The sequence below is a fragment of the Orcinus orca genome, chromosome 2, assembly GCF_937001465.1.
Source record: "Orcinus orca chromosome 2, mOrcOrc1.1, whole genome shotgun sequence".
NCBI classification, from domain to species: Eukaryota; Metazoa; Chordata; class Mammalia; order Artiodactyla; family Delphinidae; genus Orcinus; species Orcinus orca.
The window spans coordinates 201,379,028-201,402,243 of record NC_064560.1 but is presented as its reverse complement, the minus strand read 5'-3'; the positions used below and the strand labels follow the sequence as shown (position 1 = coordinate 201,402,243).

The window sequence follows — 23,216 nt, the reverse complement described above, 5'->3', positions numbered from 1 at the left end:
GAGGTCCCTAGAAGAGTCAGATTCACAGAAACAGAAAGGATGGTGGGGGCCCGGGGCTGGGGGAGGGGGAATTAGTGTTTAGTGGGGACAGAGTTTCTGTGCTGCAAGATGTAAGAAGTTCTGGAGATCTGTAGCACAGCTGTGTGAATATTTTAACACTGTTGAACTGTACACTTAAAAATGGTTAAGATGGCAGAAGGAAGAATGAAATCATGCCATTTTCAGGAACGTGGATGCAATTAGAGATCATCACACTAAGTGACGTAAGTCAGACAAAGAGAAATATTACATGATGTCATTTATATGTGGAAACTAAAAAATAATACAGATGAATTTCTTTACAAAACAGAAACACACTCACAGACATAGGAAACAAACTTACAGTTACCAAAGGGGAAAGGGGGTGGGGAAGGATATAGGAGCCTGGGATTCATAGATACAGTCCTACTATACATAAAATAGGGAACAAGGATTTTTTTTTTTTTGCGCTTTGACAAATTTATTTAACCATGAAATGACCACCCCAATCTAGATAAAAGGCAACAAGGATTTACTGTACAGCACAGGGCACTATATTCAATATGTTGTAATAACCTATAATGGAAAAGAATCAGAAAAAAATATACGTATAATATATATATGTGTGTGTGTGTGTGTGAATCACTTTGCTGTATACCCAAAACTAACACAGTATTGTAAATCAACTGTATTTCAATTTTTAAAAAATGCTTAAGATGGCAAACTTAATGTTATGTGTTTTTTTACCACAATTTAAAAAAATTGTCCCTAAAAGGGAAGGAAAAAACTTGGGAATTGTAAATGAAGACGGTAAGAAGAGAAACAACTTAAAAGAGGGGCCACCAGCTCACAAGCCCCACGGCCAAGAGAGCAACAGATCCCAGGCCCCAAGTCCACCAGAGCCCACCAGGGCCCGGCCCAACACCCCTCACCGCCTTCTCGCTGAACCCCAGAAGCTCTCCCGCCCGGGGCAGACGGGGCCTTTTGGAACGAAGACGGGACCTGGCCCTGAACGGTGCCCCAACCTCGCTCAGAAGAAACTCCGAAATCCTGACCTGGGGCACAAAAGCCTGCAGCCCCTTCCCCTCTGCAACCCCACCTCTGAGCTCATGTCCTACCCCCTCCCAGACGCCCCCCATGCAGCCCCCGCATAAGCATAAGCACGCCATTTCCTTTGCCTGGACCACCCTCCTGGGCGGGACACTCAGCTCTCTCTCCTCCCCTCCTTTACTGTCTGGGCAGGCCTCCTCTGACCACCACCCTCTGTCACCTCGCGCCCTGACCCCGCACGGCCAGGGCCATCGCCCCCTGATGCATATTCGTTTATGGTGTTTGCTCTCCCCTAGACCCTGCACCCAGCCCCGGGGCTGACACACGTTGGGCACCTCGGGAATCCTGGCTGATGGATGAAAGGAGCAACAGCCCAGCTCAGCGAAGGACAGAGAGGCCGGCGCCCAGCTGCACTCAGCACCCACGACCCAGCTGGGGGCCCCGGAGCTCGAGAGGCACAACTTCATGGCCACCAGCCACACCCACAGGCGAGGACACGGGTGCCGGGGCCTACGGACCAAGGTCGTCGACTGTGCCCGCCAACAGGGATTGTCTCCTAAATGCCGCTGAGAGATGCTCCTGTCCACCCAAACCTGAACTTCAGCAGGCCACGGGGAATACCCCTCAGGCTGCAGGTGGGCCCCGGGGGGCCTCAGTCCTGACCAGCCAGCCACGCCCCCCAAGCCAAGGTCAAGCCAAGGTCAACCAATGCAGATAAGGACAAGGGAGAGGGAGGCCGGCCAGTGGGTAGTGGGATAGGGCACCAAAAGAACCGTGGAGGTGGGGGTGACGCGGGAAGGCACCTGGACCGGCTCCTCGGTTTCTGACATCGTGGTTGACACACCCAAAGGACAGGTGCCCTGGGGGCGAGTGGGAACCGTTGGTAAACCCACGACCACAAGGCCCCGCAAGGCAGCCCCGCTGTCCTGAGCTTCCCCGCAGAGAATCCCTTCCCTACCCCAGTCATGGCTGTTTTAAGACCTCCCTGTGTGTGGTCTTCTGCGACATGCCTGTGTTTTCTAGAAGACTCTGAGGGTTTTTGACTCCGGATCCCAGGAGGCCAATGCAGTGTGGCCAGCCGGCTGTCCCCGTCACCCCCTCACCCACCCACCTTGGCGGACGGCACGGACCGCCCACATCCGCTCCTGCCCCCGCGACTCCGAGGGGGTTGGGGGCCTCTCACAAGACGCGCCCGTGTGCTTCCCGGGGGTAGTTCGAATCCAGCCCCACCCCTTCCCGGTGCCCCGCCCACCTGCGGCCGCACAGCGCGCCTGCACGTCCCTGGTTAGTTTGACTTATCTGAGTTCCCGTTTCCTCTTCTCCGCGGTGTCCGCCCCTGGGCTGACGGCCCCATCTGCTCCACACCAGTTCTTCACGGGCTACAGGTGTTGCGATAAACTCCCGCTTGCTCAGCCTTGCCTTTCCACTGTCTTTACAGTGTCTCTTAATGAACAGGTTCCTAGTCTTGACGTGTGGTCTTAGGAAGCCACTCCAGAGGGGAGCGTGGCATCCTCACCTCCTGCAGGGCTGTGTCTGTGGGTCGGTGGGGAACCCTGCAGCCCCAGTGTGCAGTCCTCACACATGCAGCCAGGCCAGACTCCAGTGCACGCGTGGGCCCACGCTGCCCCACACCCCGTCTGTCCCGTGGGTCTGGGGTTGGTGGGCAGGGTCTGAGCCTGTGAACCTGTCCTGGTACGTGCAGAGGGGACTGCAGTGGCCGCGGGGCTGCGGGGCTGGGGAGTGTTGGAGATGACAGCCCGCGTGAGGCCACTGTGGAAGTGGATTCTCCCCGGGGCCTCCTGCCTGCCCACCAGACCTCAGCCCCACAGAAGGCAGGGTCAGGGCCGTGAGCCACTAACTTACAAGCGCTAACTTATCACGGCAACAGTAGGAGCCAAACCCCAGGGCCCACGCCTGCCCCCTGCAGCCTTGGAAAGCTCCTGGCTCGCGGGGTCACCGCGGACGGCTCCACTCACCCCCAGCTTGGCCTCTCGGGCCGGTTCCACCTCGTGTTTCAGAATCACCAGCCCAGGTCCCACAGACACACAGACACGCTTGTGGTTTTGATTGAATTGTACTGAATCTACAGATCAGTCTGAGAAGTGACAGCTCCGAAACAGAGTTTGCATTTGAGTTTCTAAAACGTAAGTTCCCGAGGGCCAGTGGCCATCCCGGCTTCAGGGAATCCTCAGTGGACCTGCCCCGTGGGGCAGTCAGGAGGATGGCAGCAGGGGGTCCAGAAGGGTCTTTAAACACTCGAGGGCCGCAGGCAGGGGCCTGAGTCCCATGTGCCCTGGACCCGACTGGAGCAAGCAGGGAGCCCATAAGAGGGGCTAGGAGAGGGGGGCCAGGCCTTGGAGGGAGGGGCTCGGGCCAGAGGCTCTCTGGGGCCAGCCTGTGAGGAGAGGGTCAGGGGGCACTCCGGAAGGGGCGCCGGCTCGACCCCGGTCTGGTCAGTGCTCCCGAGGCCAGTGCAGAGGCGCCACAGGTGTGCCCCAATCCGGGACGAAGGAGGCCCAGAATGGCCCAGAGGGGCCAGTGCCCCTGGGCGTGAGCCAGCACTCCCCAAGCGGACAGCAAAGGCCAGTGAGAAGGCGTTGTGGCTGGGCCCTGGGGCCTAAGCTGGCGGCACCAGGTCCGGGTGGAGCGCCCTGGGGGAGAGGGGAGGCCGGGCTGAGGCCATGTCCACTGGTGGAAGGGAGGCGGGGCAGGTGCCAAGCCAAGCCTCCGGGGAAGGAGAGGAGCCTGTCCTGGCAGCTGGGGGCGCATCCTCCCGATTCTGGCAGCTGGGGGCGCATCCTCCCGACACAGATGGCTCTTTGTCAGGGCGGAGCCCAGCTCCCCGAGCAGTCTCGGGAACAAAGCCCCCTCTGTCCACAGTGGCCTCCCCCTCCCCCCCCGGGCACCACCCCCAGAAACGGAGCAGAGTCCCCCCACTACCCAAGGTTCCCATCAGGCGTCCCTACCCAACACAGACACACACACGCACACGCACACGCACACCAGGCATAGGCGTGGCCCAGGTGGGGTGTACAAAGGGAGCCCAGGATGAGGGTGCTCCAAGGGTACATCCACGACCCTGCATCCCCGGGGCCCTCACGCCCACCCTGTGCTGCAGGCCATGCCTGTCCGTCCAGCACCTGGGCAGCCCTAGACCAGACCAGCCTCAGCCACCACCGCCCAGGGACCCCTCGCCCTGGACCTGAGGGGAGCATCCCCTCCCCAGACAGAGACCCGGAAGGGTGGCAGAGGGACAGCTGGAGCCTCAGCCCTGCAAGGAGGCCTCCACAATTTATTTCCGGGTCTTCTCCAGATGCTGAATGCCCACGGCCACCACAATGGGCCTGCCCCCAGCACTGCAGGCCGCGGGGCTGGGTACTGCCCAAAGTGGGGACCCGGGGCCCAGGGCCCAGTGTGCCTGCACCACCGGGGCTGTGTCTGTGTCACCCCTGCAGTTACCTGGCCTGGAATCTGCCCCTCCAAGGCCCAGCCAGGCTGAGGGAGGTGCCCCCGGGAGCAGGGAACGTCAGCGTCCAGGTGGCAGGATCCAGACGGGGCCGGGTGGGGCTCCCACCAGCCTGGCCAGCTCCTGCCGACACTGGCCCTGGAGCTGGCGCAGCACCACCTCCAGGCGGGCCTCCTGGCTCCTCAGCGCCTCAATCACTTCAGGGGCCTGCAGGCCTGGGCCCCCGGACGCCCCAGCCTCAGTCCTCACCAGCCGGTGGGGCCCGTGGGGCTGGGCCAGGCTGCAGCCGCCGCCTCGCTCGCAGGCCTGCCGCAGAGCGGCCAGGTCCTGTCCCACGGCCTCCCGCAAGGCCGTCCTCGCGGCGCTCCACTGGGGCCCACGGCCTCCGACCTGCACAGGGGACGTGGCAAGTGAGCAGAGGGTGACCAGTCTCACCAGGACCCTGGCTCAGGGCCTCGGCTCTCCCTGAGCCCTGCCCCAGCCGCCAGCAGTCCTGCGGCCCCTCCCAGTGCCCAAAGAGGAGCAGCTCCAGCGCCAGCTCTAAGGCCCGGCTCCTCCAGGCTCTGTCACCCGCACCGAGCATCTGAGCCCTAAGCCAGAGGCCGTGGGGCCCCGGGGAAAGGGCCAGCAGCTCGATCACCCCCGACAGCCCTGCAGGGCCTGAGCCCTCAGGACCACCCAGCTGCAGGCCCAGCTCTTGCACCGCGGTATTGCAGGGGGAGTGGGCCTGGCTGCCCCCAGCAGGCCAAGTCCTGCAGGGTCTGCTCAGAGCCCAGAGTGCAGACCCTCGGGGCACCCACCCCCAACCCCACCCACCACTCCAGGCGGGGTCAGCATGTCCTCTGCTCTATCGGCTTCCCACTTTCCCACCGCCCTCGCAGAGGGGTGGCATGGGGTGGCCCTGACCCAAGGGGACGCCAGGCTAAGGGGACGCCAGGCCGAGGACACGACCTGGTGAGGACACCTCTGGCCCCCAGGGCAGGCCCATCCCAGAGACCCTGCAGGCAGCAGGGAGCGCAAAGAGGCTGTGCCCTCGGTGTCCCCAGGGAACTGCCCTGACCCTGACCCCGACCCTCAGTGAGCACTGCTCCGTGGTTCGCAACAAGGAAGCGTGAAGAGCCCTGAGCCCAGACAAGCACCGGCCCCCCTTCTTGTGAGAAACCGCCTGCAAACGTCACCGTTGCTCCAGCTGTCACTGCCCAAGAGGGCAGAGGGCTCCAGCTTGGCCCGGCCGGAGGAGACATGGCCGTGCAGGGCCTGAACGAGCCACGCTGCAGGCCCCCAGGAAACACCCATGCTCCCCAGGGCTATCTGAGGGGAAAACCACGCCTGCAGTTTACTCTTAAGATGCTTCAGAAAAAGGAAATCAATGCAGCGCACGTGGCGCACTGCTCACAGCCACAAACCCGGTGCTCGCCCGGTCCAGCTCATGGAGAGAGGAGGGTGGCGCCCAGGTGGGGCTGGGGGACACACATGTCCACCAGCAGGTCCAAAAGGCCACATGGTGTGAGCGGAAGCCAGCAGGGATGACACCAGAACTGCCCTGGGATAACGAACAGACCTCCATCAGGGTGGCCAGGGTGGGGCGGCAGCCGAGTCTGGCAGGTGAGCCCACCCCCCTTGCAAACAGACCAAATGGTGCAAGTCCCACCGTGGGAGCCCCCCACCGAGCACAACCCGGGCCAGGGCCCCAAGTCCTCACCCCGGCCTCCCAGGCCGCCCGCCGGGCCTCCACCGCCTCTCGCAGCTCTCCCTGCAGGGCCTGCAGCTCCCGCACCAGGGGCTCCAACGCTCCAGTCCCTGGTGTGGGGATCCTGGGCAGAAACGTGGGCTGTGAGGCCTCAGGGGGGCAGGCGCCCAGGACCGTGTCCTGCAGAGAGGGACCCCAAGTAAGAGGGTGGGCGGCAGGCCCGGGCCTCACAACCAGAGGCCCAGCTCTCCAGCCGTCAGGGACAGAGGCCCAGGGTCACTTCCCGCCCCCGGGTCGCAGACCAAGCTGGACAGTGACCATCACCCTGGTGGGCCTGGAGGCCAGGGAGGCACAAAGGCCAGGCTTCCGGAAGGCCAAGACCCCTGAGAAGTCTGGGCCTCCCCAGGAGCTGGGAAGGGTGGTGATGGGACAGACAGACATCTGGAAAGAGCCACACACACAAAACCCACAGGCCTGGGTGTAAAACCAGCTTCAGGCTGGGTGTGGGGGGCTTCCCTGAGACTTCTCTTCCTGTGTGGAAAATGAGAAGACCCCACCACCACCCCAGGGCTGCTGTGGTCAGACCAGGGGAGGGGAGGGGAGGGGAGGGACAGGAGGTGGGTGGAACGGCTTCCTGACCATCCACCGCCAGAAGACCAGCTCCCGGCGCCGCCACTCGAGGGCCGCCTGCAGCCGCGCGTTCTCCCTCTCCAGCCTCCGCAGCAGCTGCAACGCAAACCAGTAAGGCCGCAGAGTCAGAGAACCCAGTGCGCCTGGGACCCTGCACACCCTGCCCACCGTCTCTGGCTCAGTCGCCTTGGCTCACCCGGCCCACCCGCGGGCTGAGCCACCTCCCTGCAGGGCGCGGCACGGCAGGGCAGCCTCGCCTCCAGCACAAGCAGGCCAAGCCTACCAGGCCTCTGACCACACCAGTGACCCGCCAGCCCCCCACAGGCGTGGGTCCCGCAGGGTCGGCGGCTGAGTCCTGGTGCCCCCTCCCTTGCGGCTCCACCCCACATCCCCCGCTGACTGAGGGCTGCACCCCGGAGGCTTCGGGTGTACAGGGAGGCCCCGGATGGGGGAGACTGGCGGGTTCTGGGAATCCCTCCCTGTAGTCCCCTGGAGCCCAAAGGCAGGGCAGAGGCTGCACGGCGCCCAGCTTGGAGGCGACGGAGGACAGACCGGGGACCAGGGTGGAGAACACAGTCGCACAGACCCCCAGCCCCACCCTGCAGGCACGGCCCGAACAGCCCCGCACCTGCGGACCCCACAGTCCAGTGCACGGGCACATGCTCCCGTCCCGCCTGCTGAGGTCACTGCGGCCTCGGGAAGCTGGACAGGGGCAAGGCCAGGCACGGTCCACCCCAAGGGCCAACGGTAAGCTGCGGAGAGACAGATGGGCCCCACTGGGATGGCCCAGGCCAGCACCCGCTGTGCTCCTCTCTGAACACAGCAGCCAGCACAGTGACCCAGCCTCCGGCACCACTCCTTCTAGAAGGGAGTCCAGGAGTGTGCTCTGGGGCCGGGACAAACGGCCAGACAAGAGCCCTGCCAGGCCTCCACTCACAGAGGCTGGTGCCCGAGCCATGCGCACCAGCATGCCCGCCAGGCAACCAGGGGATGCACATGGCTGGACAAGGGGCTCCCGGGCCAGGGGGCCAGACAGGGGCAGCCTTGAGCACCAGGCCAAGGGCCCAGCCCATGGCCAGGGGAGCAGGGAAGGCAGGCCTGCGGTGAGAATCGCCCTGTGGTCTGGGGGAGGGCTGCGGACATGGGAGGGCGGAGCCCACATGCCCACACCACACACACACCCCGCTACACACACGTGCTGGCCCGTGAGAAGAGCAGCTTACTCACCTCCCAAGAACAGTCCCAGAGGGTGTCCACACCCCCGCATCCCAAGCCACAATATAAGAAGACTACAGGCCCAGCCAGTAACCAAGGATGCTGCCCAGCCACTCCACAGCATGCCTGGCCACTGACACGGCAACAAGAGATCATTCCAGAAGCTCATGGGACCCATCCCAAGAGCGCAGCCCCTTCAGGTCGGCTGGTCCAGGCCGCCACCAGCTTCTCATCCAGAATCCTTGGAAGGAAGCCAACTGTCCCCATCCACCTGGCCACACCGTTTTCAGTCCTGGTGCACCAACATGCACCGCCCTCCAGGAGGAGGGGAGTCGTACCCGCCCAGGACCCCCCAGAGGCTGGGGTCCCAGGCAGCACCAGGCTGGAGCTGGCACAGCCTCTGCTCTACTCAGACCAGGGAGGGGACCAGGGGCAGGAGGCCTGCGCCTCGCTGAGTCACCCCTGAAAGGGAACAGAGCCAAGGGCATCTCAGGACGCCCAGATGCGGCCTCAGCACCTTCAGGGCCAAGCACGGCCTCGCCCAGGTAAAGCCAGGAGCGCAGGCCGGGCAGGCACCCCCAGGTGGCCGCCCTGACCCCACGGTGGGGATGCAGACCCCCGAGGAGCACGCGGCTCTACAGGCGGGATCTGCTGGGCCTGCCCTGAGCCTCAGCCCTCCTACCCAGCCAAGTGTCCCAGGACAAGGCACTGCCAGCCTCACACTCTGGACAAGCCAGGGCCCAGCACAAGTAATGGCCAGCCTTGGGCCTGTCCCAGGACCCCCTGGCCAGGCGAGCCCAAGGGAAGGAAACAGTGATGATGGACGGGGGCTCCTGAAAAGAAGGTCAGTAGAGTGTGGGGCAGCGCCAACCCCCACCTCCTCATCAAGAGGTGACACATGCCCAAGCTCAAGGTACCCACACCGTCAGCTCGGACCCTTGAACAGTCTTCCTTAATTCCAGTGGCCCCCCTTGCTGGCTGCCAGCCCGGCCCAGACACCTGTGTTCTTCCCACTGCCCAAAGTGTACCCAGCCACGTGCACACACGCAGCAGCACTGGCTGCTCTGGGGGCAAGAGAGGCCCTGAGGTTGCACGTGTCTCCTACATAGGCAAGAGGGTGAGCTTGGGGACTTCCCTGGTGGTCCAGTGGGTAAGACTCCGTGCTCCCAAAGCAGGGGTCCCAGGCTCAATCCCTCGTCGGGGAACTAGATCCCGCATGCTGCAACTAAAGAGTCCACATGCCACAACTAAGGGTCCGCATGCCGCAATGAAGATCCTGCACGCCGCAACAAAGATCTCACGTGCCGCAACTAAGACCCAGCACAGCCAAATTAATAAAATAAATATTTTTTTTAAAAAGAAAAGGAACTTCCTGCTGGTGCAGTGGTTAAGAATCCACCTGCCAATGCAGGGGATATGGGTTCAAGCCCTGGTCCGGGAAGACCCCACATGCTGCGCAGCAACTAAGCCCGTGAGCCACAACTACTGAGCCCGCGTGCCACAACTACTGAAGCCCACGCACCTAGAGCTCCGCAGCAAGAGAAGCCACTGAAATGAGAAGCCCGCGCACCGCAATAAAGAGTAGCCAGCCCCCGCTCGCCACAAGTAGAGAAAGCCTGCACGCAGCAACAGAGACCCAACGCGGCCATAAATAAACAAACAGATAGATAGATAGATAGATAGATACTGTTTAAAAAGACGGTGAGCTTGGCTAACACCCACAGCTCAAAGCTGGTCTGCTGTCTGGGTCCCCCACCCTCCCAGGCTCCTTCTCACCTTGGGCCACACCCACCTTGGTCCCACCAGCCCTCACCTGACGGCCACCCTCCGGGTCTCTGAGCAGCTCCGTTTCGGTGACAGACAGGTGGCCAAGGCTGCGGTCGCTGTGGCAGCCACGGGTATATGAGTGGATCTGAAACAGGCAGTGCAGACCCCAGGCTGAGAAGGTGGGCGCCTCCCCACAGCCAGCGCTAGGCAAGGACCTTACAGATAAGGAAACGGTTCAGAGAGGGTCGGGCCCAGGAGAGTAGTCAGCACTGCTGGGAGGCTGGCCCAGGGCCCAGTACCCACCAGGAGGCCCATGCAGAGGGAGGGGCACCCCACCCAGCTCCCAGGGTGCAGTATAGGTAGAGTGGGGCGCCCCTGCTTCCCCCTCAGCTCATCAAGTGCGAGGCCCATGTGGTGGCAGAAACAGTGAGGCCAGTGGCAGGGACACAGACACAGGGAGGGCACTCCAGCACGGTGAGGCCTGGAGGCAGCAGGGAGGCTAACTGGTGGGCATGTCTCACACAGAGGAGCAGCTGGAGCCCAGACAAGAGGCAGTGAGGGCTCCCAGGAAACGCTAGCTGAGCAAAAGACCCTCTCCCAGGGCAGAGCACCAGGCGGGGTGTTCCAGCGCCAGAGAGCCCTGCGCTGGTGCGAGCCCTGGGCTACCTGCCCAGCCACCGCTCAGCCCAGACCAGGCACTGGACCTGTGGGGACCCCTGTGCCCCAACAGCTGAGCCCTACCAGCCTTTCGGAAGCCCACGGGAGCTGCCCACCGCCCGTGAGCCCACACCCAGGATGCGGTGGGAGGGGGTGCCTTCCTCGCCATCTCGTGTTCAGGCAGCAGTGGCTCCCCAGGGCCCACTTCGGTGCTCAGTGACATAGATTCTGAAGCTTCTAGGGAGTTCTGGGGACAGGAAGGTCGACCCTGCAGGCCCCCTGCCCCCCTGATTCCCTGCCCCATAGATGTCCAGCAACACCTGCTCTAGGCCCCCTCCTGGACAACATGGAGCCCTAGGGTCAGGCTCTGGGCCACCCCAGGCTGTGCCCAACAGGTCAGCTCCCAGCCAGGCCTGGGAAGGCCCACATTCAGCCAAAGGCTGGGCGCCAGCCTGAGATGGGAATGCCCGACAGGCCTCTATAGCACAGAGGACAACTGCCCCTGGGTGGACAACGCATGCGTGGCACTACCTTGCCCAGGAGGGCGCACTGCTCCTGCTGACTGGCCATCAGGTTCCGCCACCGGAACCGCAGCTTTCCCATCAGCCACTGCAGGTGGCGGATGTCCACACAGCCGTCTGCTTCCACGCTGGGGGCAGGAGGGCCAGGGCTGTCCAGGGCCTCGCACTGGGGAGGGGGCAAGGGTCACGCACTGCTCTCACACCCCAGGCAGAGACCACGAAGGGGAAAGAGAAAGGAAGCCCCTGGGAGTGAGAGCCAAGAGATCCCGGGGGCGCCAGGAAGAGCTGGGTCAGGAGCCTGTGGGCACGTCCCCGGCCCTCACCTGCCTCCGTGTGCTCACCCGGGCATTCGGGGCAGCAACACTGACCCCCACAGGGCTGACCCCGCCGGTCCGGTGCCCACACCCAGGATTCCCGCCCGGGCTGGGCGCGGCTCACACTCATCCCTCACCCACCTCGCACACGGGCATCTCGTCTCCCAGCTGCACGCGGTTCTGGGTCAGCAGCCGCTCGGGCAGGGGCCCGCGGGCCAGGAGCCAGGCCAGGGCCAGCAGCAGCTCGCGGCCGCCCTGGGAGCCGTCGTCCGGGAGCTGTGCCAGGGCCCGCCTAGGGTAGCCCTGGGTGCGCAGCGCCAACTTCACAGAGCGGACCTGGGCCTCTGCGGTAGGAGACGCCAGCTCAGGAAGGACACCCACTGGAGGTGACGCTACCCAGACTCCTAAGGGACCCCCGCGGGACGCAGAGCAGAGACCATGCTTGGAAGGGACTAGCAGGGGCATTGGGACCTAACCTGGAGGCGGGAAGGGGAGAGGCTCACGCGGGGGGACGGGGTGTCTCATCGGGGAGGCGGGGCAGTGGGCGGGGCCTTACGGAGGGCTGTCCCGTGGTCGTGCAGTGGGCGGGGCTCTCTGGGTGGGCGGGGCCAGAGCCTTACCAGGCGGGCCTTACAGGAAGGCGGGCCTTACCCGGGGAGAATGAGGCCGAGGCGCCGTCGGCCAGCTGCGGCGAGAGCACGCGGAAGAGCAGCCGCCAGAGCGCGGGGGCCTGCGAGGATCAAAGAGCGACGGTCAGCGGGGCTGGCGGCGTCCCTGCGTCCTCCCGGAGCCCTACTGGCCCCAGCCGCCTGCCCTGCTGGCCTCACCGCCTCCGGACGGTCGAACTTGGCGCGGCGGAAGGTCTCGGGGCTGGGTCCGGCGGGCAGAGTCTGACTCAATGCGGCGATGGCCTCGGGCAGGGCCCGAGCCGCGTCCGCCGGGTCCACCCGGCGACGCCGCCGCCGCCGCCCCATGCAGCCTCCGCCCGCCTGTCTCAGATTGCGCGCCGCCGCCGCCGCGTTCCCGCGACCAATCCCCGCGAGAGCTGCGTCCCCGCGCCCAGTCACCGTTCAGGTGCCGCCTCTGCTGGGCCCGCGCCCAACCGCCGAGTAGGCTGAGACGCGCCTCTAGCTCCTGCCCAATGAGCGGTGCCCCCGGCGTTTGAGTGCTGTCTGTTCTGTCCGGTGCGGAAGCATTTCCGGTGCGTCGGGGACCCATCGGCGTTGAGAGCCTCGCGGGGTCCGCCCTCCGCGACTCAATCGCGGCAACACCTGACTCTCCTCGTCCGGACCCCACCAATCAGCCCGTTGCACCAAATGGCAGCCTAGCAACCGCCGGAGGGTCAGCGGCGGCGCTCAGGGTGCCCCCTGCGGCCGAGAGGCGCCACCGACACGCGGGAGCGACCCTCCGCCTCCGGAAGCCCTCTCTGGCCTCCGGAAGCCCTGGGACCCCGCAGCGCGTACCAGGCCGGAGACGCAGGGGCCAGCGCCCGGGTACCGGGGGACGTACCCCGACGGCTCAACCCCGCAGCGCGCGGGCGGGTGCTCCTCCCGGACGGCCGGCGACTCTCTCCCCCTTCAAACCTACGCCTGCATACCCCGCCTGGCCCCTCCCCGTCCAGTCCATCGTCTGTCCGGCTAGCCCCCTACCCGCTACCCCCATCCCCACCCCACCCCGGCCTCCCTCTGCCCTGCACCTTCAGCCTCTCCTTCCTGCCATTGAAGAGACAGTCTTCAAAGGACTGTCCGCACAGCCCCTTTGGAAAGCAGTTTGGCGGTTCTTTCAGAGCTAGACTTGTCTACCAGACGACCCCACAGTTCCAGTGCCCGGAACCTGTGAGGACTCGTGTTCCCACTCACGGACATTCAAGGCAGCTCTGTTCATAACAGCCAAACCGAAACAACCCAAAAGGCCGCCAGCTGGGCAGTCAGCCCTAGGACGGAACCCTCTCGGCACCACTGATGGCGGGTCAAAGTGCCAGGAAGCGCAGACACAGAGGAGGGCAGATGCAAAACACTATGTTGTACGTGCCTTTCATCTATAGGAAGTGTCCAGAAAAGCAAGTGTACAGAGACAGGAGGGAGGTCAGTGGTGGCCTGGAAAGAGACCAGGACTGGGGAGTGGCAGCAGATGGGCATGAGGGAATTTTTGTGGTTAAGGAGAATGGTTTAGAACTGGATTGTGGTGACGGTTGCAGAACTCTGAACTGGTTAAAAAGCATCGAATGTGCATAGGTGAGTTTTACGGTATGAAATTATACCCCAATAAAGCTGTAAAGAGGACAGAGTGAAGGAAGGAGAGAAGAAGGGAAAGAGAAGTGATGAAGAGAAAGGAAGCAGGCCTCCCTGGATCCCAAGTGCTCCCCAGACAAGCCCCCCTCCAGCCCTCACCAAGCCCACAGGAAGTGCGGTCACGCCTGACGCCCCACCTTCCGCCTGGTGTTCACCTTTGCCTGCCCCCACCCCCCCACCCCACCAGCTCCCCTTGCCGTCTCAGGCACAGCAGCTGCTCACTCCCTGTGTCCCCCTGGAACTAACCCATTCTCCAGAACTTGGCCTCTGACCCGGGCACCCCCACCCCAGGAGGCTGTCTCAGTGGCCACCTGACAAGTGCCAGGGCAGCTTACCTCCCGAGAGCCCTCCTCCCCCACAGGCACGGGGGTATTGCTGTATGCCCCTCACCTCACCTTCAGTCCCCTCCAGTCCCCTTCTGAGCTGGGGCTGGGACCAGCACAGGCCTCCAGGCTGGCCCTGCCTTCTGTCTCCACAGCTCAGAGGCCATGCTGCTAAGGCCTGCCGTAGCACCCTGGAGCCTTCGCCCAGTATGGTTCCTGACGCATTGGGTCTGGAACCCGATGAGCCCTTTCCCGCTCTGGCCTTTGCACCTGCTGGGCCTTCTGCTCCGAGTGACTTCCTCCCCAGCCTGAGGCCTGGCTGACCCACTCTCCCTGTGGGCCTCAGCGGTCTGAGTGCTCACTCCAAGTCTGCCCCCCACACCCAGACTGAGCCACGCGGTGGCGGAGGGGCCAGGAGTTTCTGCTGCCTTTTCAGGGCCACCTCCCAGCAGCTCGGCGCGAACCTTCCGGTGCACCCACTCCCCCCTCTGTGCCTGCTCTGGCCACAAGCCCTTAGCTGCTGGGCCCCCAGATGACACCTCCACCCCCCACACCCCACCACTGAGAAACCGGGCCTCACTTAGTATCCTCTGCTCCCGCCTCCCCCGCTGAATTGCATCTGTCCCCAGAAGCACTCCAGCTCCCACCCCTTGGAATTCTATGAATCACACAAATCTCACACACGCGCGCACGCGTGCACGTGACCCCACACACCGCCCTGGGGCCCCCTCGCCTGTCCAGCTCAGGCCTGCCGGACCCCCAGCCAAGCAATGGGGCAGGGCTGAGGCCACTTGCAAGGCTGAGATGACCTCTCTGGGCTCCTTAGATCAGCCGAGCCCTGGGACAGTGGCCGTCTGCCAGGGCCGGAGTGTGAGTGGCCAGTGGGGGGAACGGCGAGGGCTCTGAGGGTGGCCCAGTCTGCAGCTGCTCCCTGAACGGAAACAGGAGTTTTCAGAAAGCCCCTAGCTGTTGCCGCCCAGCCAGTCCTCACCTCAAAGTCCGCATCGGACAGCCAGCCGCTTGCTAGTCCCTACTGGGCAGCCGGCCACCTGCTAGTCCCTGGGCATGGCACGGGGGCAGATGAGGTGTCTGGGTGGATGCACGGCTGGCCCAGTCCGGCAGGGTGGCGATGGGGGATGGGGACAAGGGAGGAGCAGCAGGAAGTGGGGAGGGCAGGAGAGGGCTCCCCACCACAGCTCCCCAAAGCTTCTCAAAAACGGAACCAGCTCAGCGGATTCACCCTGCAGCCTCATGTTCCCGCTGACCAATCCCAGAGCTGCAGAGGAGGGCTGGGGCATCTGCAGGGCTGAACGCGGGGCTGTCCAGGGTGGCTCCCTGGCAGAGTACCCCCGCCCCCACCAGGGCAGTGGGCAGCAAGGCTGGCTGCAGCAGGAAGAGCAAGTGCCCGGCAGGGTGCAGCCCCCTGCACTGTTCCCCCAGTGAAGTGCACACACAAGTAGGTCTTCCAAGTGTCCGGGTTTATTGAGGGCTTGAGGGTCTACAGGGGAGCCCCAGGTGCCTGTGGGGAGGGCCTGCCATCGGCCTAGAGGGGCAGCGGCCCGGCGGGCAGCCAGGGATGGGGTCTCCAAAACCTGTGCAGAGAGACAGGGACAGAGGTGAGTGCAGGCCCCAGGAGTGGTCGGACCTCACTCAGGGTGTGGGACCCCACTCTCAGGGCTGGCTGGGCTGGGCAGGGCAAGGGGGATGGGGGTGTACCTGGGTTTACTTGAAAGTGTGGCTCTCTGCCCCACCGCGCCCGAAGCCTGCGGAGAAGCAGTGGGCGGGTTAGGGGTGGCCAGGGGCTGTGGAGGTCAGGGTCAGGTGGGGGCTGCGGGGAGCATACCTTTGGGGCCGAACATGGCCGCGTAGCAGGGATGGTTGCAATAGGGCTTGCCTTCATGCTGCAGAGAGAGGCGCATGAGGGCCTGTCACCCCTCCCCCATGCCCCGGCCTCCCTCCAGGCCCCACCTACCTCGGCGTGAGACCCCGAGGTCAGCGTCTTTCCACATTTCTCACACTTCAGGCAAGGGCGATGCCAGTCCTTCCCCAGGGAGGTCACCCGCTCAGCTGCAGAGGGACAGACATGCCCCCCGCCCCGTGAGGTGAGACACTGCTCCTGGGACACGGGGCACACCCACCTGCTCGCACAGCGCCTTCTCCAGCCACCTCTGCTCAAGGCCTCGCCCACGCATGCCCGGTGGCCCACCCAAGGTCTCAGCGGCACCTGTGCCCCACAGGGGGAGAGGGGCACCTCCAGTCCCCAACCAGTCCCGCCCAACTAGCGGGGGTGGGCGCCGGCCCTGAGCGCGCCCCTGAGGGCTTGGGTGGGGCTGCAGGAGGAGGCGAGGGGGCCTTGGGTCGGGACCCGGGCCGGCTACCGGGTTGAGCCCTCCGTCTCTGCACCGGTGACGGCGGTGGGGCCTAAGGGGCGCCCTTCCCCGTGGCGAGGCGGGGGGACTTCCCACCTCCTCCTGCCCTTCCCCTGGGTGGGCCCCGGGGCGCGGGACAGGAAGGCCGCGCCCGGGATCTGAGCGCGCCTGGTCTCGCGCCCGGGACGCCGGTTTCCGCGTCTGTTTCTACTTAGCGCTGGGAGGGGCGGCCAGAGCCCCGCGTTCCTTCCTACCCCTCGGGGTCCCGGCCCAGGGCGCGCGCGAGAGGAGGCTAGAGAGCGGAACCCGGAGACGGGAGACCCAGAGACGGGCAGACTCAGAGACGGGAGGCCCAGAGGCACCCGGAGAGACAGCGGGGCACAGAGATGGAGGGCCGTCCGACGCAGGGGTCCCGACCCGCACATCCAGGCGGCCGCGGGCAAGGCTGAGGCGTCGCCCCGAGGCGGTGCCCCAAGTTCCCCTGCGCCCCCGGCCCACCTGAGCGGCCCCGCGGCGGGGACCCTGGGCCGCGCTTCCGCGTGGGGCGGCTCAGGGACCCACAGTTCGAGCCGGGGAGGGTGTGGGTGGAGTGCGCTCACCAAAGTACACCTCTTTGTTGCACTTGGGGCACTTGGGCATGGTGGCGCCGGGTCCGGGTCGGGTGGCTGGGCGGGAGCAGAGCGGAGCGCGGGACTGGGTGGGTCGCGCCAGGTCCTCGCCTTTCAAGCACCCCGGGACCCCGCCCCTTTGGGACCCGCCCCTAGCGCCCCGCCCCCTGAGCCCTGGACTTGGGCCCGGAGGCCTCGGACCCAAGCCAGCAGACCGAGAAAGGTCATCTGGTCCACGCCCGCTTTGGGGTACGACCCGGGCCCAGCCGACGACAGAGCGTGATCCGAGCAGTGCAGGAGATCCGTGGGGACTCACTGAAGGGGCGGGGCTGGCGCACCCGGAGGAGCCCCGCCCCTCGCCCTGGACTCTGGACTCGCCGGGTCCAGGATCTGGGGCAGTGGGGCTCCCCAAGAGCAGGAGGGAGCACCCCACCCCCAGCCCCAGATATGCCGGAGCCAGGAAGGGAACCGGTCACCTCTAAAATGCAAAGAGATGCAAACCAGCGTGTCCCCTTCCCCCAATGGAGGTTTGGGGACACCTGCCAGGGGAGTCTCAGCCTGGTAGCCCTCCCCCAGGAACTCCCCGCGGCCTCCATCACGCGCGGGGCCAGGAGGACCGCCCCGCTCCGCCCCGCCCCAGTTCCCCACCCCCGAGGGACATACCGGTCTCTCTCACGCGCCCCACCTCAGACCCGCCCCTGGAAGTCCATCGGACCGCAGCGGGAACGTCCCCAGGGAATTCAGAAGAGGGGACTCCGCGACGGGGCATCCATTTTCTCCACGGGGACAGCCATCGGCTGCGGGGGCTGGGGGTTCTGTGGCGGGAAGTGGATGCGGCGACGCCCAGGCCGGCCCAGGCCGTCTGGGAGATGCCGGGGCCGGCGGGGGAGAGGTCTTTATCTCTGCGGGAAGCGCCGAGTGCAGAGCGGTCCAAGTCGTTCGTCCAAGGAAAGCGGGAGCGGCCCTGGAGCCTCCGCCGTGCCAGGCAGAGACCGCGGACCCCACCCGCCCCAGGAATGGGGGAAGACCTAGGGGGCTGGCTCTCTCGCGGGCTGCGGGGTCCTAGGCCAGCCTCTGCGGACCAGCGGAGAGGCCTGCATCTCAAGGGGGTGGGGCCCTCGAGGGGAGGCGGCTGGCCAGCCTCCCATCTGCCCCTTAGCCCAGGCTGAGGTGGAGGCCTGGGTGGGGTCCCAGTGCTCTGTGCCCTGTAGGACTCTGCCTGGGCCAACCCTCCTCCATCACTGTCACCCAGGCCACCTCCCTAGCCGTGTCTCCATCCTACACCCTGAACCTTTACCAGCACCAGCGTCCTCATGTGCCCTCAACCATCTCGCCAAACAAAACGTCATCTCTGGGCCTGTCCAGGCCCTGTCCCCATGGAGGGTGCTGGAGACCATCCTCTGACAGGGCCCAGGAGCTCCGGCCTCCCCACGCAGTGACGCCCTCACCCTTACCACCCGCTGCGAGCAGCCCCCCCCCCAGAGTCTGGCAACGGGACCAGGAGTGGAAGCCGTGGCTGCCTCCACCCCGACGGCGCCCCACCAGGCCCGGGTTGGGGTGGCGGTGAGAGCTCCAAGCCTTCAAGGGTAAGGGAGGCCGGCCGCACCCCAGCCTCGGTGAGGAGGACAGCCCGCTGGACCCCACATTCCCGCGGCGGGCCCCCCACACCGCTCTCGAGTCACTCCCACCTCCCTGGGACCCCCTCTCTGAGGCCACAGTTCTGCCCCCCCCCGGGAGCTGTGCAAGCCCCGGGGTCCACAAGGTGGGTAGCCCCGGTGCCCGGCTGCCCGCTGCCCTCAGGAAGCGGTGCACGCCCTGCCCTGCACTGGTGGAGCTCCGGGCCCGGAGCCTCAACACCCTCTCTGCCTGGCACAGGGGCACCTCAGCATGGTTTCTGGAGCCGACACCACCGGCCCAACCTTCCCACAACCCCCACCCGGCCCTTGATGTCTCCTTGGCCTGCGCCTGATGCCACCAGGCCAGGCCAGGAACAGGAGGTGGTCCTGGCTTCCCTCATCTCCTGGCTCCATGATCCAGAGAGCAAGGTGGGCAGGTAAGAAAGCAGGAGGGTGCCAGGGGGTGGGGGGGTGGACGGGGCACACGGAGACACAGACACAGCTAGGAAATGCAGACAGGTAGAAGCAGCGAGAGGGGAGGAAGGGCAAAGACCCCTGGTGATGGAGAGGACCGCGTGGGCGGGGGGCACGGGGCAGGACACTCTGGGGTAGGTGGGCGTGTGTCACAGCAGATCCCGGGCATCAGGCCACACGTGTTGCACACACTGCCTTGCAGATCCCTGAGAAGGCTGCCCCAAGTGGGTGTGCCAGGCAGAGGTCAACTCCACCGGGATGATGAGCTTGGGGGGGACAGTGACCGACAGGTTGCCTGGATGCGCACGCGTGTGTCCCAGTGCCTTCCTGGGTGGGCGTATCCATCAGGGTGTCTCTCGGGGCATGCGTGCACGAGGCCCTTCTCTGAGCAGCTGCCTTCCCATGTTTCTGCCCGGCCCACGCCCCCAGCCCACTCAGGGCTCCGGGCCAGGTGGGGCTGTGAGCCGGCTTGTCTGCCCTCCACACACCTGGCCCCAGGGATGACACCTCCACACCACCAACACTGGGACTCCAAACCCGCCTGACCCTGGGGGTGGGCGGAGCTGAGAGCCCCCCCTTGATAAGCAGGGTGACGAATCTCTTCTTGGCCTTCCCCGCTGTTATTGCCATTGCCATGGTCACAGCACGGGCCCCTGTGGGGAGGATGCCAGCGGGGGGGCCGAGGGCCATGGGCGTTGCCCTCTGGTTGCTACATAGCACAGTTTTTCCAGACACACAGACACACAGACACACATACACACACACACTGCCTGGAACCGTCCCAAAGCTTCAGTCACAGACTGACGTGCCCCTTCAACTCCCCCAGCTCCCTGTCTGTCCTGCCTACCTGTGGGGGTGGGGACCCCTCCAGCTGCAGACCCCCCAGCACTGGGGGACTGTGGTGGGTGGACAGATCCTTCAGCCCCCTAGACTCTATGGCCAGGCACACCCCCATTTGAGGCTTGACTGGGTGCCCATCAGGGCCCTGACAGTTCCTCCAGGAACAGGCTTCTTGCTTCCATGGGCTCACCTGCCCAGGATGCACTTGTGGGGGAGTGGCAATGGCCTGGCCCAAGGTCAACCAGACTCGGGACCACCGGTCCAGTTCAAGACCCAGATCTGCCTTGCCTGGCCCTCCACCCCTTTCCTTACTCTTTCGGGGCCCTAGTGGCATTTGCTGCACAAACCCATGGAAGGCACAGAGTGAAGCACCTCGCACACCCCAAGATGCAGCCCACCCCAGCGCTACCAGCACCATGGCCCTGCGCTCTTCTCCCTCCCAGCACTGGCTGGAGGCACAGGGGCTGCGTCTGGAGTGTGAGGGACAGCGGCCAGGACGGCTACTTGCCCCAGGCTGCTCTGTGCCCAGAATGTCCACCCTGCCCCAAGCCAGCCTAAGGGCATCCAGGGCCCTGAGACCGGGGGGAGGTCACTGCGGAGTTCTGGCTGCCTGGCCAAAGCCACCTCCACACGCTTACCCTCTCTCTGCGCCCTCGCCCCTCGCCTGCTGAAGCTCCTCCCAGGCTCAGCTGGAGACCCAGATGGCAACTGGGCAGGACCCTGCCCTGCCGCAGAATGCTGGATGCAGAGGGCCAGGCTGGGGCCCTCCAGGCGCCGGGAGAATTGGTGAAGGCAGGGCTGGGCCCCAGTGACCGCTGAGGAATCCACCAGGAGAGCTCTGCCCCTCAGGGCTGGACAGACACCCCCCCCCCCGGGGCACACCCCCCCCACCCCCCCACCCCCCGCCATGCCATACACTGTGACACTTGCCTCTGGCCTCTTCCCTACCATTCTCAAAGCCCCCACCCAGTACCCAGTGCCCCAGTCTCCGGGCTCCCTCCTCAGTGTGGACAGGTGTAAGGATGTCCCCTGCTAGGGCTGGAGGCCAGCAGGGCCTGTCTGGTGTTCCTGCACCCAGATGCCCTGCAGGGCCAACATGTGCTCCAGGACCACTGCTGAGCCCTGGGCCAGAGCTGGCTTCCTGCCCCCAGAGGCCACCCCTCCCTGCCCTTCCCCCAGGCCCGGCTGAGTCTGAGTCGTGGAGACTCAGACATTCCCAGGGCCTATTTTTAACAGCTTGTCTCCCGGGGCCCCTTGTCTGGCCCGAGGTCCTGCCCCGGGCGGCCCTGGGGCTGGGCAAGGGAACGGACTCTGCGCTTTCCCAGAAGGACGCTGATCCTGTCCACCAGGCCACGGCCTGGCCAGGGTAGGAGAAGGCCCCTCTCCTCCTCTGCTGGAAGCAGGCATGGGATGCAGAGGGGCTGGGGTGGAGGGATGCGGGCACCTACAGCCTTGAGTTCTCTCAGCCCGCCCTGCCCTCCCCCTCCCCCCACCCCAGGCTGAGCCTGGTTCCGGGAATCTCTGTGCCCTGGAGCCAAAGCCCATGCAGCAGCGCCTCAAATTCCAGCCTCATCAGCCCAGCAGCTGGGCATGTTCACGGCCACAGACCCACCCCTGCAGCCAGCTGGGCCCTGAGAAAACGTGCTGCCCACACCTGGCCGCCCCGGTCTCCCGCCAGTCCTTGCCTGTCCCAGCTCCCAGAGGCCCAGAGCCGGGGTCACAGGCACTAGGTGACTTCCTGACCCTTAGCACCCAGGGGGCCACAGCCGATGACCAGTGCGCCGGTGCTTGGAAAAAGGTCATGCTCCCTCAGGCCTAGAGCTCAGCCAGGCTAGCCTAACTGGGTGGGGTCCCCAGGGAGCCTCCAACAGCAGAGGCCCAGGGGAAGGTGGAGGGAGAGGGGCTGGGGGCCTAGGGCAGGGGATTCTGGGCCTCAGGGAAGTGGGGGCCGAGGGAGCTGCAGTCCCCACAGAGATGCCTGGAGGGTGGGGGTACCAGCTAGGGCCCAGGTCTGAAATGGGGTGCAGGGTGGGTCTTGGAGGGTCCTGGCGAGGAAGTGGGGAAGACTGGACCGGTGGGAGGTGGGGTACAGCTGGGGAGCAGGATGGCGGAGGAGGCCCGGGCGCTGTGCCCAGCCCTGGGGTTCTGGATGGAACAGAGGTGGTTAGATGGCATTTCAGGGCCGCCTCAACTGGCTGGGACCGGGCTGGAGGGGTGGGGGTGGATGCCGGGCGGGGGTGGGGGGAGGTGGAGAAGGCGGCACACCGTACAGGCCTCCCCTGCGTCTTGCAGGGGCGCCCGAGGAAACACCTGGCTTGTGGGGAGGCTTCCTGGAGCTAGTGTCACCAAGAGAGCCCCGGCAGCGCAGGGCCACCCGCGGCCCCCACCGACGACACCCAGCGACCGCGAAGACAGACGGTACCGGCCCCGCCCCGATTTCCATGACAACCCCGCGGAAACAAACACGGAGGCGCGACCCCCTCCGCACGCAGGAAGTGGAACGCGCCCTCCCGGGCCAGAACCCGGCAGTGGGAGGGCACTGCGTCCCTGGCAGGGCTGGGCCGATCCTCCCTCCAGGCGACCCCGGCAGCCCTCGCCCCACCCCCCCAGGGCGGGCCTTCACACGAGAATAGGCCCCGCCCTTCCCCGGGTTTTGGGGAAGGGCGCGCCGCAGATCGAGTCTTCCCCTACGCAGTTTCCCCTGGAGCCTCCTGGAGGAGGGGCCCCGGCTGTGCTCTCAGCAGCCCCTAACCGGCCGGACGACAGGAATTTCCCATCCGACACCGGGAGCCCTCAGCGAGGGCGGGCCTGGGGGTGCTCAGGGAAGCCTGAGTTCTCCCCCAAACGACCCCCCAACCAAGGAGCCTCGTGCTGGCGGGAGGGAGGTGGGAATGTGGAGGGGTGTTGTCCCAGCCCCTCCTCCGAGCGTGCTTGCCCGAACCTCCCCTCTGCCTGGGGTGGGAACTGGGCGCCCTTGGGGCACCTGCTCCAGCGCCTCCCATCCCCAGGGCAGGCCGACCCACCCTGCACATCCTGGCTGCGCTCCAGGCGCCGGCCAGGTACGAGGAGACGCTGCCGCCCACGCTGGGCGCCTGGACTGGCCAGGAGGAGGGCGGCTTGGCACTGCAGACACCAGGAGCCGGCCCTCCACCCCAGGGACACGGTTGGCTGCTCGAGGGACAATGAGCCGGGCACCCAGGCTCAGCTGTGTCTGGGCCCGCGTACTGGAGGGCGGGCCAGGCACGGGCCTGTGCCACGGGCTGGGGCGCTGGGAGCTGTCCCTGGGGGCAGGGCACATGGGGAGCCGGCTGCCTATGGTGCTGGGGACACGGGCCCAGATTGAGCAGGCCCGGATGACGCTCCTGGC

At 65.4% G+C, this 23,216-nt stretch overlaps 2 protein-coding genes across 7 annotated transcripts; both read right to left on the bottom strand.

Annotated features, from left to right (window-relative positions):
• Positions 1 to 285: 285 nt before the first annotated feature.
• On the bottom strand, positions 286 to 12,360 carry TEDC1 (tubulin epsilon and delta complex 1). Of its 6 annotated transcripts, XR_004481554.2 has the most exons (9): positions 12,156 to 12,356; positions 11,980 to 12,058; positions 11,470 to 11,672; positions 11,025 to 11,180; positions 9,883 to 9,981; positions 6,864 to 6,950; positions 6,237 to 6,404; positions 4,528 to 4,924; positions 286 to 3,719 (listed from the first exon to the last, which is right to left on the bottom strand). XR_004481554.2 is itself a non-coding variant. In XM_049706902.1 (8 exons), the coding sequence occupies exons 1-8, from the start codon at positions 12,300 to 12,302 to the stop codon at positions 4,595 to 4,597; spliced, it is 1,239 nt and encodes a 412-aa protein (XP_049562859.1). In that variant the 5' UTR covers positions 12,303 to 12,360; the 3' UTR covers positions 286 to 4,594. The 6 variants fall into 6 exon arrangements, 5 of the variants coding, with proteins under 5 accessions (XP_049562859.1, XP_033277769.1, XP_033277788.1 ...); XM_049706902.1 differs by having other exon boundaries at positions 286 to 4,924; positions 6,237 to 6,348; positions 9,883 to 10,007; positions 12,156 to 12,360; XM_033421878.2 differs by having other exon boundaries at positions 286 to 4,924.
• A 3,039-nt stretch (positions 12,361 to 15,399) lies between these two features.
• CRIP1 (cysteine rich protein 1) lies at positions 15,400 to 17,144 on the bottom strand. The gene is made up of 5 exons (XM_004262464.3): positions 16,911 to 17,144; positions 15,915 to 16,009; positions 15,786 to 15,843; positions 15,659 to 15,705; positions 15,400 to 15,534 (listed from the first exon to the last, which is right to left on the bottom strand). The coding sequence occupies exons 1-4, from the start codon at positions 16,948 to 16,950 to the stop codon at positions 15,665 to 15,667; spliced, it is 234 nt and encodes a 77-aa protein (XP_004262512.1). The 5' UTR covers positions 16,951 to 17,144; the 3' UTR covers positions 15,400 to 15,534; positions 15,659 to 15,664.
• Positions 17,145 to 23,216: the final 6,072 nt, after the last annotated feature.

Coding starts and splice junctions, on each gene's coding strand:
- TEDC1 (XM_033421878.2), bottom strand. CDS start 12,302: ATGGGGCGGCGGCGGCGGCGTCGCCGGGTGGACCCGGCGGACGCGGCT. Junction 12,059..12,155: donor AGTTCGACCGTCCGGAGGCG/GTGAGGCCAGCA, acceptor TGATCCTCGCAG/GCCCCCGCGCTCTGGCGGCT. Junction 11,673..11,979: donor CTCGGCCTCATTCTCCCCGG/GTAAGGCCCGCC, acceptor CTCCTACCGCAG/AGGCCCAGGTCCGCTCTGTG.
- CRIP1 (XM_004262464.3), bottom strand. CDS start 16,950: ATGCCCAAGTGCCCCAAGTGCAACAAAGAGGTGTACTTTG. Junction 16,010..16,910: donor CAACAAAGAGGTGTACTTTG/GTGAGCGCACTC, acceptor GTCCCTCTGCAG/CTGAGCGGGTGACCTCCCTG. Junction 15,706..15,785: donor GGCCATGTTCGGCCCCAAAG/GTATGCTCCCCG, acceptor GCTTCTCCGCAG/GCTTCGGGCGCGGTGGGGCA.